At 37.7% G+C, this 17448-nt stretch overlaps 1 protein-coding gene across 1 annotated transcript in view; it reads right to left on the bottom strand.

The window, feature by feature from the left end:
- Positions 1 to 4779: 4779 nt before the first annotated feature.
- Positions 4780 to 17448, bottom strand: part of RSPO2 (R-spondin 2) — a 102294-nt gene continuing 89625 nt past the window's right edge. The window contains exon 5 of the mRNA XM_058815466.1: positions 4780 to 6732. Coding sequence (XP_058671449.1) covers positions 6623 to 6732 — 110 coding nt within the window. The 3' untranslated portion in view covers positions 4780 to 6622. The remainder of the gene's footprint in view (positions 6733 to 17448) is intronic.

Below are 17448 nucleotides of genomic sequence, written 5' to 3'. Positions count from 1 at the left end.
CTTAAAAAAATTGATCCTAGGATTCAAGAGTGGTCTTGAGTAATGCCTTGGTAGTACAGTAGTCCAGGCTAAAATGCACACATTTTCTTCATTGTTAGCAAAGAGCCCATGAGCGTTAAATGATTTTTATTTGCTCAAGAAGCCTTTATCTATATTTTTATCAGTTATTTGCCATTTTAATAGGGCAAAGGTAATTTTATGATCAGATTATTTGTGGCATGAAGTTCTGTTGTGGGGCTGAGTTCTCCATCTCCTCTGTCTATACAGCACAACAATAGTAGCATTCTGCTTAATACTACACCAATATCAATATTTTTCAATTTTAGTATGGTAAAAAATCTTTACTTTTCTAAGTGGATTTGAAGGCTTCCCAGAAAATATATCTGCTCTTTCTTCTTGCATCACACCTAAAAGAATGAAACTGACCAGGGAAAGAATAAAAATAAATATACTTATCTAGAATGCACATGCTACCTATTTTCTCTCTCAGAATAACATCTGGATTTTCTTCAGAGTGCCTGGCTGTGTCACTTGAAAATACATGCCAAAAAAATATTCAAGTCAGCTGTTCATTGCAAAGCATCTGCAGCTCTGGGCTTGTGGGAATCCCTTGAATTATGGCAGATGGAGCACCAGGGAGCAGGAGGGGAAGAAAGAGTAGGCAAAACCCCCAAATCCTTGTGCTGCACTGTTAGCATGAAAGAAAAAAATAAACCCAAAATTAGAGTAAAAATGAAGATATATTGCCTCATTCAAATAATCAGAACTGCAGTTACATACAGAAGAAACACAGTTTTGTTAATCTCATTACAGATCTTTAAAATGCTATCATTCAGCATTCACACATATCTATCATTACTACATATAAAATTAAGACTGAAAAGTCTTTCTTCCACATCTTTCTTCCTGTTGCCACGTTTCTACAAGCTACCTTGCCATTAACTGTCACAGTTTTAGTTCAAAGTCAAATACACCTTTAGGGCATAAAGACCTTTTACCTTCCCTGCTGAGATCACTGACTGCCTTCATCAACAATCCCAAGGGAACTGATTGAAGACTTGGATTTTAAACAATCCCATTGACCTGGGATCAAACTGATTGGAATTTATAAATTCATTATGAACCATAAAAATAAGTCAGAAAACCCATTATCTAAACTGTCTTAGTAGAGCAGCAAACACAATATATTTTCCATAAAAGCCTAAAAGAGGAGGTCTGCCAAGTCAAACCAACAGTGGCAATGGGCAATACTGTGTAATACCTGAGCCATTATCTGCTGTCCATTGATTTCATTTTCCCTCAGCATCTGCAACCACTGGATCAGGGATGGTCATGATCTTTACCTCTACACTTACCTATTTATGTATTAGATTACAGATGTGAGAGGTTACATGCCTCTCATCTGTTTATGGACCTTTAGTCCTTGAATTTCTCTTTAACTCTCTCTAGAGAGAAATATCTGACCATGAAATAAATTACTAGGATCAGCCTTAGAGTTAGAAATCACATGCCCTGGCCAAGAGAATATGCAGACTAGAAGACATTTATGGTAGAAAACTGCTCACTGCTCCTACTGAAGCCAGACTGCAGCATAACAAGGAACACGAGGCCAAAAGGAGAGCACCAGGCCGTGACAGAGAAATCCTGTGGCTGCACTCCATGTGCCTGAGACTTTTCATGTACCTACCACAAGACAATTAAAGACTGAAACAACTCTGGAGCAAATATCAGGAGCCCCCTTGCAGCTGTGGCCCTCAGCTTCTGTAGATGGCAACCAAGTCCACTCAGAAACAGAAAGCAAAGAGAAAGTCTCACTGCAGTTTCTGAGGAAAAAAAAAATAAAATAAATAAATCTTTTAAAAAAAGAGGATATCAGGGGAAAAAAAATAAAACCGAACAGCCCCAACTAAACCCCCAAAACTCTTATCTTTCTCATAAACCCCCTACAGTCTGAAGGGAAGTTAAGAAACAGTTGCAAGCCAAGACATGTTTGCTTTCTTGAGCTGAATTTCTATTTTGAAAATAGAAATCCACAGGGGTAGAACAAAGCAGCCTCATTTTTAGTGTTTATTCATTTTTGGTCTATGAACTGTTAGTTAGCTTCATCAGTATTGCCCAATCAAAATCAAGTGTGACACAAGTGTCACTGAAGACACAATTTGAAAACAAGGAGGCTGGGAGCATTTTTGCAGCTGGCACAACCAGGAATATATTACTGGCCCTTTAAGAAAGTATACAGCTTCACTGAGGTTGAAGACATATGTTTATTAGACATAAACAGAACTAGTTTGCATTTTAAAAAATCAGTTGAAGTCTGAAAGAGTTTGGCAATGGACTAAAGGCTGGGCTCACTTTGGACGCTCTCTCTTGTCACACTTTTCTTAAAGCTTTTCTCTTCTGAGAGGAACTGCACTTCAAATACTGGGCTGCTCTTCTCCCAGATGTCCTGCAGGTCAGGCTGCTCTAATACTTCCTAAAGTTAAAGTCCTTTCCTCAGTCCTGAGGCTGAGGCTTCTCATAAAAGAAACGACGCCAGGTTCAGCACAGAGCTTTCGGTAAAGGACTAAACAACAAGCTGACAGTGGTTTCTGGGTTACACTTTCAGAAGGGTACATTTTGTTCTTCTTGGTGTCAGTCCAAAATAACTTCAGTCTAGAGCTTACTGGAATTCATGCTGGCTTACACCATTGGACATGAAAGCGGACTGGTGTCCAAAGACAAATACATTTTGTTGGTGAAGATACAAACTTTGAATTCAAAACTCTCATATCCTCTGCTAAGGAGTAGCATCAGCCTTCAGTAGCATCACCCACTTAAAAAAGCTTGGCACTTGTGCCAGAAATATCTGGCTATTTTTATTCTATATTCTATTTCATCAGCATAAAGAAGCTGAAGCACTGAATTTGATTTTAATCTGTCTGGAAAAGATCTGTCTTCTCATTTTATGAGGTTTCAATCCGGATTTTAGCAACATTTTTGTTTAAAAAAATTAACATGGCACTTAATTGATCTTTGGTTTGTTTTTAGCTAACATGGATGAAAATCTACTTTTTTTTCCTGCTCTGCAGTTTTCTGTAACTCATTCTGATAAATGAAGACATATCATGTAAGCTCTATAACTATTCATTATTCCTTTGCTGACATCTTTATATTGAGCATACAGGTGTAAGAGAACAATTTCCTTACACTAATGTTAGGAATATGGAAGGTTTGCATTACCATAATGTGGAATGCAACATTGTTTTTTTCCTCCAGGAATAAAGAAAGAGACATATAACAATAATTTCTCACTAACAAGAGTAGCTGAGGTGCAATAAAGACAAGTCAGCCACAAAATAATTGCTTTAAAGACACACCTGGGTATTTTTTTATTTATTCTTTTTCTTTGCCTGTTTTGCTTTGTTTTTGTTTTGTTGTTTTGTTTTTGTTTTTTTTAATTTAGAGACAGACATTAGGAGGCCAGGATAAGCTTAAGCAAACTGAGAATAGAGAGTTCCTAAATACACAGCGCACTAGGCAATTGTCTTTTCTGGGACATGTGAATAAGATATAAATGGTATGGTTTTGAAAAAGCACTTTCTACTCATCATAGCAACGTAACAGCATTTTAAAACCAATGACTATAGTATATGAAGTTCTTTGTCCTCCTAATTTGAATGTTTTGTAGTCTAAAATAATTTCCTAACAGTGAATTGTTAAATTAGGGCATTAAAGCCTTGCGAACACAAAAGTGACACTGCTCTGAAACCTTCTGCTGTTTGAGAGAAACAGATTCAAAAAGCAGTAACAGTTATGAAATGAGGAAAAAGGTGGCATTTGTACTTGGTCTGTTGCATACTGGAAAAGAAATATGATCTTTGTGAGTCCACTTCTGATCAAATTTAAATGAAATAAGCCACAGTGGGCACAGTCAGTTTTTACGCTATCCAGCTTTGAAAACCTGATCTTCTGCACTTTATCAAGAAACAGTATCTGAAGATAACTTCAAGGTAGCCCTGTTTCAAGCAAATATTTTGACTAGCTGATCTCTCAAGGCCATAGATTCATCAAATCATAGAATATCTCAAGATGGAAAAGACCCATATGGATCACTGAGTCCAACCCCTGCTCCCCACAGGAGTACCTGAAACTAAACCATATTGCTAAGAGCACTGTCCAGACACTCCTGGAACTCTGACAGGCTGGGTGCCATGACCACTTCCCTGAGGAGCCTGTGACCAAACACCTTCTCAGTGCAAAGCATTTTCCTAATGTCCAAGGAACCGTCCTTTCCAACCTCCAAAGTGTGATCCTACAAAACCCCAGGGCTGTGAACTCACTCACAGGGTCCACCAAGCAAAGGCAGGATGTCCAGGACAAAGGAGGAGCTACAGAGGGATACTTAGGGATAATTTGTTTTTCATTCTACACTCCCAAGAAAACTCTTGGTGTGAAGGTGACTGGGACAGGAGGAATCAGTGTACATCTAATGCTCAGGGTCTTTTCAAACAAAACAGTTGTATGGAAAATCCTCACATTTTTTACTTCTGTGGAAGGAAACCTGCATCTCCCCACCTTCTGCAATTTTTCTACATGTATGAAATTCTGAAAGAATATGCTATATGAATTAAAAAGGACCAAAAATATTTTACTCAGGAGCTTGTGACACCATTTTATTGTATTTTGTAGCATTCTTTCCATGACATGCCTAATACAATATTTGTAACCACTACTGAAAGGCTTGTATGAGGGCATTAACTGAACTTACAGCCAAATTTGATAACCAATGAGCAAACAGACAGTTACAGTTCTCATTTTCTTTTTTTTTTTTTTTTTAAGTGAGCATTTTATGTCCAAAATAGCATCCCAGGATTAGAGCAATCTTACTGTCTGTAACTTTATTATGTTCTAGGTAAATATGAACATACAGTGAAAACCTCACGGCTGAGCGGAAGTCCACAAGCAGTTTGATGGAACATTCATATGTGTCTAACATATGTACATTTTGGTAGTAACACTTGTCATAGCTAAATGCAGATATATTTGTGCTTACAGATGCTTTATTTTCTTAGTTTATTTGAAAAACATATGCCCCACAAAACTAAAACCGGAATTTGTGGGATTTTTCTAAAGTATGTGTCAAAAAGAGGTTTGTGAAGGTCTGGGGTCTGTTCTGCTGCTCCATTTTTTTGTGTAGGTCGTATGCAAGTTTTAGGTCTACAAGTGAAATAATTTCTAAGTGACAATCATTTTAGTGTAGGCTTTCCCTGTCAGGTTTCCAAAAATCACCTTGAATGCTAGCCCAATGATGCTAGATTACCAAATTACATATCCTGTGCCATTTTAATGTCCTACACAGAAAATTGTCTCTACCTCTCCCCACCAAAAATATCCCAAAGCAAACAACAGCTGCAGAATGAATTTGTTAAGCTTCTACAAATAATCGGCAATACTGGGGAATTGGTGTTTTCTGTACTTTTGAATGGTTGACCTTACATGACCTTTATTTTGTTTCTCTCTTATTCAGGGAGAAAAATTATTTGTTTTCTTATCTGACTGCATCAGGGCTAACTGAAATAAAACACTGCATTACATTGGGGGAAAAAAAACATATCCCAAACTCCATATACAGTCTTAGATACCAAGAACTTTACAAGTAATTTCTCTCCTGACACTCAAAACTTCTATCATCATCATGCCTCTTCTTAAAAAACATTAAACTTCTTTTTCTGAGACAAAATACATGGGGGCAGAGACAGAAGTACTGAATTTCAGAAAGAATTTGTGGATTACTAGTCTGGCAATTATACTTCAGAGTTGACACTCCATTGTGAGGGTCAGTGCAAGGTAGCTCTGCAAATGTGTGCCTTGCAAGTGAGAAAAAAAATCCAGTTTGTAACTATTGAGAAACATGATAAGATAGTTAAAACATAGCAAAAAGTAAACATTTACTGGATTATTTAAAGTACATTACTAGAACCAACAGGACATACCTTTAAACATGTATAAAGTATTATACATAAAAATGCATAGATGTACAGTAAATATGTTCATTTATATGTAGACAGAGTAATATGTACACACAGTCTGTTGTGCTTGGGTGAGTCTGAGCAGTGAATCCTGCAGCACGCTGTCTCAAAGCAGTTTTATTTCACAACTGTGTCAACGTAGCAGATGTGAGAACAATGTACATTACCACTCAGCAGGTGAGTCATATCCATTTACTCTTGAAATGTACAAATATATGAAACAAAGGCCATAAATCCAATTGTATCTCCAAGACTTCCTTTTCCCCCGATTTATTTAAATATGCACAAGTCCACCTACTGGTGCTGTGTAGGTTTCTTTCCTTGCCAACATGTTGACCAGGCACTCAGAACAATGTTGCTGATGCAGTTCAGGAAAACTTCCACTGATCCAACTCAGTGCACTCCTGACCTTAAAGTCTTCAGGTCAAAAATGAGAGGAAAATATAAAATAAAAAATATATAAATAAAGCAAACAAGCTTGTGGGCTTTATTTTCACAAGTTATTTGCCACCAATACTGTCAAAGCAGCTGAATTGTAGTGCATCCACGGGCAGGAGCATATAGCAGCTTTTGTGCACTTTGCAAATAAAAATACATTAAGGAAATTCAAGTCTTTACTGGCTTGTTTTATCTGTTGCTAAAAAGATGCTGTGCTGCTTCTGAGCCCTTTCCATCAAATTCTTTTTCTTCTTTTTTTTGTCCTTCGTTTTTGCTGGCCTTCTCCCTAAAAAAAAAAAAAAAAAAAAAAAAAAGGAAAAACAAATAATAGCAATGAGTCAAGTAAAGAGTCCAGAAGTGACAAAAAACCCAACAAAAACAACTCAGTGGAAGAGAAATTATCAGTAGGGACTGCAATGGTAATGCTGGCTAAAGAGCTTCAATCATCAGTGAAAACACAAGTTTTCAGTGTGTTACAAAAGGAAGCAGGATCCCTGACTGTCATCACTTGTCCACAGGCACAATTTTTCTGGTATGAGTAACCATGTTGATGCAGGTTTCATTTTTGGCAAGGTAAGTTGCACAAGCAATGTTATGCAAGTGCCCAAGGCCCAGAGCCAAATGAGAATGCAGGCTCCTTACCCACTGGAAGCTGGATATACGCCTTAGACCCTTGTGTAAATTTGTTTGAGTGAGTAATCCTATTTAAGTCATGTCCAACACATCTGCGATTTCAATGAGAAATTTGGCATTACAGCCCAAGAACCTGGTTGGATGCCATCCTACCTGCTTTGGCAGAGACAGTACCAGAACTCTTGATATTGCTTATTAGTACATTGTGCCTAATTCTCACAGTATATAACTGTACAGAAAAAAAAATTAATTACATGCTTCTACTATTGAAAGTTCATTGAAAAATAAACAAAATTGGGAAATCACCATCAATTCAGAAAAAAAAATGTTTAAAAGCTTTTTGAATAAGAAAGTTTTTCCTATTTAGCTCTAATAATAAATCAGTGCCCTTTGGTTATCTCAGCAAAGATAGCATGGACAGAAAAAATGTCAGATACAAAGGCCCTCATTGAGCAGTGCATTACCTTTTAAGTATATGCTTAAATCCTATCAAGTCTAGTAGGATTTAAGGAGACGACCAAATGTTGTCGGATGTGAGAATGGTCTGGATTTTCTTGGCAGTATCATATACTAAAATATGTGATCAATGGTAAAAAAATAAGGTTATTAAACTCTAGAAGCGCCAACTTTATAAACTTTCAGGAGCACTTAATGAACTTAAGAAGACAGTAAAAAGAAATTCAAATAGCAGATTACACAAAAATGTGAAAATGCATTTTTAATCTACATTGTCAGTACTTTATTTATTGGAAAAAAATGTTTGCCAGTCTGGTTTTGTCTTATTTCCATATTGTTTCTTAATTTAAAAGGCCCAAACCTGTGCAAAGAGTTTTTCTCTATTTGATAATAATACTGAATAAATCTGATTATAAAATTATCAAAATTTATGATTCATTAAAAATATGTACATACTTCAGATTACACATTCGTAATACACATTCTAGGCTACTGTTCTCTAGGAATTATTGGAGTACTTGTGTATAAAACAGGACAGGACATTAAGGTAACGAGCACATGAGTTTAGTCCATATTAAAAATCATAAGTGTCCTTGGGGTTTACTTCTGCTTCTCATTAAAGTCTGGAATTAAAGTTACTATGGCATTTTGCCATTTTTAAATCTAGTTAATCCTACACAATAAATCCTCAGTCCAACCAAGCATTAATCAAAGCGGCTTTTAAGTTAAAACTCTTTAGTAACAGTGTATCTAATGACAAGGGGCACCTAATGAGGTCAGAGGGAAGGAACACTTGACACAAAGTGGCATTACAATAAGGTGGTTTGAATTACAGAAATTTCAATATAATATTTTTTTATGGAATTCTACTGGTTGGTATACTTTAAGACATCACAACTTGGATTAATGTATTTCTCAACCCTGTATTCTCACTTGCACTTTCAATATGATAAATATTTTTACCCAAATCTTTGAAGTGCTTATTAAGGAGGAGTAGATGAGGGGAAATAATATGAGAGAAATGACCAATTCTGCTGGTCAATTGATTCTCACAAGACAAGCAGAATCTACAGGAGCTTTACTGGAAATTTCCTACCCAGTTTGCTCAGTGATCTTACCTTCTGGGGCTTTTCACTAAATAGACTAATCAGTAAAAGAAATGTAAACTTCAGTGTCTCATCTAGTTTCTCTATGACCTCCTCCAGAGAGCTAGATTAATTGCTTACTATAAGTTAAAGGTAGTGAAAGATCCTATTATTTTTCCTCTAAAAACTGTGAGTTGAGCTGATAAAACACAGTTAGTATCTCTATCTAAACCTTAGAAAGTAGCTCCTGCAATACAATCATCAAACCAAATTGCCAGCACACTCCTCATATGAAATCTTTAAAATAGAAATGGATCGGTCTAGAGCTCAATGATTTGACAGCACTGCAACAAGCACATTGCAATGCTTCTGCTGCTCTGCAGTAATTGTCTCCCTCCCTGCTTTTTGATTCCAAGGAACAACAAAGGCTAATTAGCTTCTACCTGTGCTGTGGACTAGCTACCCGTGCAGAGGCAGCATCCCTGAGCCACAGATAAATGATTGCTTGTTCTTCTGTTAGGAGTTCTTTGGCTGCTCACCATATCTCAAATTGTCCTGTTATACAGATTAAGTTTCATTATTTTCAGGACAATATTAAACCACAAAGAGAAAATCTAGACGATTTGGTGATGCTGAGAGTCCCAAATTCCAAGTGTCATTTTAACCAGAAAACTGAATATAAAAGCTATTTCTTGGGTAACCATCAGTTCCCATACTGTTAGTAGAACATTACGGAGATTAAAGATTAGTAAGAAAAAACTGATTATGAGGACTAGAGTTCGAACAAAGTATGCTTCTGAAGTCCCCATAAAGCATAACAACTTTTATTAAATGAAGATTTCAATTACAGTGTTTATTTTATCAGCAGAAGCACAGTGAACAGAAGTATCTCCTGAATATCTCGCTACAGACATCTTTTGAAGAACATGATGTTTATCCTCTGAGAGGATCTGTGAGCCAAGCAATCCCATTTCCCCAACTGGAGGGCAGTGGGACGAGTTCAGGCAATGGAAGAGACTGTCCCCTGGGGCCAGGATGGCAGCAGCCACCTCTGCTCTGTGCCATGGGTCAGGCTGTGTGCAGGTTGGGTGCAGAACCCTCCCCACACCTTGCCATGCTCACTTCCTGCTCCTTAGAGCAAGAGCCTGATCCCAGGTTTGTCTGTCCATAGGAAGCAGCAGGGCGCTGCCATGCTTGGCTCTGTTGTGCAGCTGAAAATGAGTAGAATTTTTTAGCAGCACTGTTTTACAGTCCAGAACCTGCTGTGGCACAGAAAAGGTAATTCCTGATTGAAGCAAATGAGGAGAGTGAGCAAAGGGACTCTGCCTCTTCAGAGGGGTTTTATCACCATCAAAACAGAGGGGGTTTATCACCACCAAAACCAGGCTACAATATTATTGTACAGAAGAGAAAGTGACAATACAAGAGAACTGGAGAGGGATTTCTTACAAGGAGGGGCATAGGGCAGGAAAAAATAGCTTCAAACTGAAGGAAGGTTGGTTAAGATTAGATATCAGGAAGGAATTCTTTACTGTGAGGGTAGTGAGGCACTGTTCTTTATTGTGAGGGTAGTGGGGAGCAGGTTGCCCAGAGTTGTGCCTGCCCCACCCCTGGAAGTGTTCATGGCCAAGGATGGATAAGGCTTTGAACAACCCAGTCTAGTGGAAGGTGTCCCTGCCCATGGCAGGGAGTTTGGAAGTAAATGATGTGTAAGGTCCAACCCAAACCATGCTATGGTTATATGAATATCTGAGATATTAAGTCTGATCCAATTACCCTATAAACCTCTCCTGATCAGAAGCAGTATCCAAGCAAGCAAACGATCCACTGCAACTGCCTAGAATCCACAGTCAGCACTGATCTTTAAGTGACATTACATCTTTCCTGGTGGAAGGATGCTCATCTGCTTGTTGTCTGGCAGATGGCAGTGCACCTTGCTTCTGCTTCCTGAGTTATAGGTCCCCAGGTTTCATCCTCAATCTTTCTTTTATGACTGCTGTCTTTTATTTTTAAGACTTTAATGCTAGCAGCAAAGGGAGCAAATACAAATAATTAATGCTAAGAGCAGGATATCTGAACACTGTCCAGATATACAGCATGCTGTATTCTTATATTTATTTTGACTGTGTTTTCCCTTGCATACAAACTAGCTAACTAGCTTTTTGTTGGAAGGCATTTTTTTATCTCTGACTGTCCAAAAACAGGCTCCTCAATTTCTGTATCAAAGTCAGTTCTGAACATGATTTACATCATTTGTTTAATTCTCTGTAAAGTCATATGTTTAGACTGAAATCTATAGGGCCCAAGAAAGATGTGAAATGTAGCTGAATTCAGTGTTCAACTTTCTAATAAAAAGAAGCCTTGAAAGTCCAATGTATCATTCTATATCGTGCATTTCTGCACAGGTTATTTCTGTAGAAGCAATACTGTAATTTAAACTATTTATTCCAATTTTTTAAAATTCAGTTTTGCAATTTGCTTTATAAATTAACAATGAGTAAGTCTTTATCTTTTAAGTAACTTATCCCAATGGGTGGTGTCTTTACAGTGTTATTCATTAAACTTTTGTTTTGACCACTTAGTTCTGGTAGGTATCCAGGCAACTAATATGCTATGCAATGAAATATTATAACGTATTTTAATGGCAACATTAAATGGTAATGGTCGAATATAGGTTATCATGCAATTAGAACATGCACTCCTTGAAAAAACATTATTTATACTCATATACCCAGCAACTGTCCACACACCAAAGAGTAACAGCTACAAAAAAAAACAAAACCAAAACAACCTTAAACTGGATCTTGCTGGATTATTTTTCTTCATTTTATGTTGCTTTTGTACCATTTTGTCAGCATTCCTCCTACAACTCATGCACTTGTGCTCAGTTTTCTGGTTTGTCTCATACCCCAAGCTGAAAGATGCTTGGAAATACTGGGTATCCCTTCTGCATGGACCCACCTGGCCAACTGGGGTTACACATTACCTGGTTCAGAAGGAGCCTTTATCACCTTCTGACAGCTGCAAAGGCAGTTTTCTCCAGACGGAATTTGAGCAGCAGATTCCTAACACCCAGGGCAGTCCTGGCCCTCCAGAGTTAAAAGGCAGCAAATGTATTCACAGGGACTCCCAGCCACATTTCTTGAGATTCTTGACTCAGCCAGAGAGCACCATTTCAGTGCCTGAACTGTCCATCTGGTGTGTAAACACTGCTGCACGTACTGCTGTCCTAAGGAATCCCGTCCATTGGGAGTTTCAGCAGAGAAAGTATAGTGTGCAGCCACATGAGGGCAGCAAATTTAAAACATTTAACAAAAGGCAAGAACAAAACAACCATCTGCAGTTTTACTTCACTGTGTAATTTCAGCAGTCTTATGTACAAATAAATTTATATTCCCTTAATATTCCCTTCCTTATTTAAAACATTTTTCTCTTCTATTGATGATTACTGAATGATGGGATTTACATGCGCGGGCCTTATTCCCTTCTGGATTTTCATGCACAGAACTTTCACTACTAGTACCAAGGCACAGAGGAATCCTAAGGTAAGAGCAGACCCTGCTAAATACACCTTTTAGTCTTTCCTCCCCTTTCACTTGCCCTTTAAGGAGATAAATGCTGCATGTTTGTACATCATGCTCCTACAGACACAGCTCTACCACAGACCTTGTGTGTGGCAGCATTTCATCCATGTGGAAAGCTAGAAAAGTTATTAGCAAGACATATCACTGAAGGATGGCAACATTAGGGAACTAATGACAGCAGAGGAAAGATGATAGATATTCAATGATTAACCAGTCAATGATGTAATCCTAAGAGAAAGATGGCAGGTCATGCAATCATAGAATAGAATAATTAAGGTTGGAAAGGTCATCTAAGATCATCAAGCCCAATCACCAGTAAAGCACCACCACCATGTTTGCCACTAAAATATGTCCCAGTCACAGAATCACAGAACCATTGAGGCACTGGAAAAGACCTCTAAGATTGAGTATAATCAATCACCAGCTTGCCAGCTAGATCACGGCACTAAGTGCCATGTCCAGTCTTTTCCTGAACACTTGCAGGAATGGTGACTCCACCACCTCCCTGGTTTAACAACCTTTTCTGTGAATAAATTCTTTCTGATGTCCAGCCTGAACCTCCCCTGGCACAGCTTGAGGCGATGCCATCTAATCCTGTCTCTTGCTGCCGGGGAGAAGAGCTCGACCTCCACCTGGCTCCAGCCTCCTTCCAGGTAGTTGCAGAGAGCAGTAAGGTCTGCCCTGATCCTCCCCTTCTCCAGGGGAAACACTCCCAGCCGCCTCAGCCATTCCTCATGTCAGCCTCTGGAGGAGCCCCCTCTGGTAGAATGCTGGTCATGCACAGACACACAAATGCCTCATCACTTACTTTGCATTTGCCCCACACATCAAGCAACACATAAACACTGACTGCAAAAATCCAAAACCCAAGCAAACAAAGAATTGAGTCCAGAAATTATTCCCAGAAATAATTTATTTCCAAAGGCTTTCAGTTAAAAATTCTGGATACTGAAACTGGCAGAGAAATGCACAAATTGTTAAGAAATCTTATAAACACACACTCAATGCAAAAAAAAAAAAAAAAATCCTCACTGCTACAGAGTCATCCTCTTCCTAAAGCATGATTTCCAAACCAACACTGACAAGTGGCCCAGAAGAAGGGGACATACAGAGCTTTAGTACCTCTGCAAACCACAACCCATGGGCATCTCTACCAACCTCACCTGCTACTGAATTCATGATTTTTTTAATGCCATAACATTTAGGCTGCTGAAATTGTGCTCAATATGTGCTTTAGGAGGAATATGATTTGGAAGAAATCAGCCAAAATAAAATATCTTTTTGGACAAGGAGTGAAAGACATTTTGTCTTGGATGGTGACACAGGAAAAGAACGAAGGTTTAGGAGATGAAACAGAAAGGGTCAAGTGTCAGAAACCACTTCCTCATTTGCCTGGGCAAATTTCTGATGTCATTTGACAAAGTCTTGTGAACATGTATTTGCCTCTGAAGACAGCAGAAGGGATGGAATGATCACACAGAGTACATCAGCTGCCCACAATACCATTTCAAATCCCCAAGGACCAGAATGAGTAAAAGTGGGTTAACAAACATTTGCAAAGCAATGAAACATGGTAACAATGGGCATCACAAAAAGTAAGGAATTCTTTAATCATTCTTTCTTCATTTTCAAGGATTAAATAATGTTCAGCAAGTTAGGTCTTACAACAATTACTGAATAGGAATACAAAAAACCCATAAAATAATTATAGCCATCATCAAAACATAAAAATAAGAAGCAAATGAAGGCACTTCTTCAGCTTTGCAATGCCTGAGTTTGCAAGCTTACTGGTCTTCTTTTATTCTTTTTGGTGTGATACTGGTAGCTAATTGTATAAATATATATTCCAAGTCTAATGAAATTAATAATAGGCTAAGAATTGGAATTCTCTTATGCAAACACAGAGTTTGATGTTTTGCATGCATTCTTGTCTATTTGATGCCAGCTTTCCTGATGAAATCAGAAAAATTTCTCTCTTGAGTAAACTTTGCAATTTCTACACAAACCATTACAAAAGCACTCGGTGCAAAGCTGATCTGAGTGATATCTTACTCAGTTCCTTACACTCAGAACCCTGATAGTTTATTTACAACTTAATAATGTCACAGCTTTAGGTAAATTATTGTATCTATCGCTACCAGCACTTAGTGTTGTATGTAGTTGATGCTTGCATACATTAGAAATCAGCTACTGAGATGAAAGCAAATTTAAAAGATTCAAAGACTAATTCTTCAACTAAAAGGAATATTAAAATATCTCAAGTTCCTGCATCTAAATCCTGTTAGGTTTTTGCTTTGGCATTTCCATTAAGAAATTAAACAAATTACTACTTAGGACAAGAATAAACTGAGTGAGGTATTCTTTTTCTCCCAAATTCCCCATCTATTTTTCATCTGGCCTGAATACAAACTAACTAAGCAGTACTATATAATCTGATGTTCTTTCCTGCTGGACAATATGGTGTAATCAGACATTATCATCTATTAAAGAAATACTGATTCCTACATAAAGAATGAATTCACATGTCATAGCCTATTGAAAGTTCAGTAGTCTTTTTCCTCAACTTTAGGGCAAATTAACTGGGAAAAGAGTCATCTTACACAGCTGAAATGCAATGCACTTCCCACAGTGCAGTTTTCCAACATATACAGTAGATGGCAGTCAGATATGAACTGAAAACTGGCTTGCTCTCACAGCATTTCCAGGAATATTATTTGTTATTTGTAGAAGTACATGTTCACGAAAGAATATGGAAAGTGAAAGACTAAAAACTTCACAAACATTTTCAGAGAAGAAAACAAGAGTAAGCACTCTTGGGGTAGAGGAAAACCAGTAACCTCAAGGGGACATGGAAACTATAAAACTCTCATAGAAAACCCCACGTTTAACTGAATACACAGATGTTGAAATGCTGGGTGCCACTGTCCCCTCAGTCACAGTTCCATGAAAACAGGCAAGTCTCCACTGCAGCCAAACTGTTTGTCTAATGTAAATTTAGCTCAGAATTCAAACAATACGAATATCAGTTGCATGCATGGTACTCACTATCCTTATCTCAACACTATGTCAGGTCAGATACTTTGCAAGCACAGCCAAGCAAAATATTTACAATGGAAAGTTTGAGATTTTTTATTTTCCCTCTTTTTACAGAGAAATATAAAGCAAATTTCAAAATAATAAAAAAAATTATACACCATCAAGAGTATGCAAACACATGTAAATACATTCTAAACCTACAGGCAACATTTACAGCTAAAAACTAATTGACTTGAACTTCTCTAGGCTTGACTGGATACTAATATGACTTTAAACTTCTGTTCACTATTTCAAAATGTATTCTTTATTTTTCTTCCCGTTTCCAGTAAATTTAATTAATTGTATTTTTATCTCATCGTATTTGGGATAAAAAATTAATTTTATTGAAACAGCATTTATTTTTGGCACCCCCAAGGTTTAATTTCATACTGAAAATTGAATTTTATTCAATTAAGGGTTTCTTACAGAGAGGAAGATTATACTGAGAAGCTAATTTTTTTTAGAGATATATTTTCTTCTGTGGAATACTGTTTAGGTATGAAGAGTTAGTCCTTTTTAAATATCCTTCAAGGATTCAGGTCAAGAACTGAGGAATAAATTTGTTTCAGGATTATTTTATTTTATTTTATTTTATTCCTTTTTATTACTTTTTATTACTTTTTTATAACTGACACAGCTCAGTAATTATTTTTATTATCCCTCATGCCCCTCCTTAATATTGCACAGTAAATCTTATAGATGTTCAGGAGGAGGCTAAATTAAACATCTGATAACAAACTAAAGTATAGTCCAGCAGAAAGACTCATTCTGAATAATAACTGAAAGTGAATATGAATGTATTATTTCTAATATGGTGTAAAATTATCGCCTCATTCTTCTCATGTGGTGCAGAGGGTACCAGGTGAGCTGTGCACCTGCCCTGCTCCCTGCACTCACTGGATTTCTGTTGTCAGGGTGCTCAGGATGTTCCTGTGCCAGCCTGAATTTGGCCAGGCAGTCTCTGTTTATCCATTCCCACTGAATGCAGTGCACACCTTTCCCTTCTCCCCAGACATCTGATCAGACCAATGATCCAAATTTAGCTTTGAGGATTCCCCTTACCCGTACATCCCACGCACTGCGGCCACAGACTTCTCCCTAATAGTGCTAGGCCTGCATTATTAAATCCAGCAGAGCTAGAGAACATCTCCAGACCCCACCTCCATGGTCTGACCTTTGGTGTGGGGCAGCGCTGTCCTTCCCAGAGGAAGGTGTCCTCCCCACCTCCCTGCCTTGGGAGCTCTGGGCTGGATGGACGTGTCCCAGCCGTGCCCCCAGTGCAGCGCCAGTGGAGACAGGGACTGTCCTTCAACTGCGGCCAGGCAGGAGTTACAGGATGTTCTGAGTTACGTGGCTTTATCCCCAAATGGGCTACAATACCTTTCCTGCTTGCTCAATGAGAAGCACTTTCCCAAGACTATGAGGACCCAATAATTCACGCCTGCACACTTTTTCAAAGTCTGTAGATTAAATAATAAATACATAGGCCAATTAGATATTTGTCTCTTTCAGAATGCCTACACTTAATTTAATTGAAAACATGTTTTATTGCTTAAAAATTAAGATGATGCAGTGATTACAAATGAGAATTGGGGTCAAGAGAACCTTTAGTAGGATTTCTTACATAAACATGAGAAATGAAACATTAGTTTCATATGCTGTTGAGGCTACTAAATTGCTGAAGAAATTTGTCCAATCTAAATCCAAAGACCAGAGAGATGGAGGGTCCAATACTTTGATAATTGTTCCAGTAATTAATCATTCTACCACCAGAATTCCTGTCCAATTCCTAACTTGAACTTTATTATGCAGATGTTATTTCTCATTATTCCTTTCTGTCCTAGATCAGACTTTAAATTAATATTTGTTCATCGCCTGAGAAGTTAAACATATGGCAGATTCTGTGCACATTTCTTTTAAGTTTATTTTGTAGCCTTGATATAATTATTTTTTATTTGTAACTACATTTTCCAACTAAACAGTTTTTCCAATCTTTTCTATAAAATACAGGTCTCGGTCTGGATGTCAAAATTCTGAAATTTATTTATTTTGCTTCTTCCTTTTTACTAAAGTTATACAGAAAGAAATTGCATTTGAAATTTTTCTCTATATATCGTAGTGGACTCAAATGATCTCTTTTGAGAAACACCATTTTTTGGATGCCATTCC

This window comes from Ammospiza caudacuta, chromosome 1 (genome assembly GCF_027887145.1).
Source record: "Ammospiza caudacuta isolate bAmmCau1 chromosome 1, bAmmCau1.pri, whole genome shotgun sequence".
Lineage (NCBI taxonomy): Eukaryota > Metazoa > Chordata > Aves > Passeriformes > Passerellidae > Ammospiza > Ammospiza caudacuta.
Note: the sequence above shows the minus strand (reverse complement) of the source record. Positions and strands in the feature narration are given on the sequence as shown.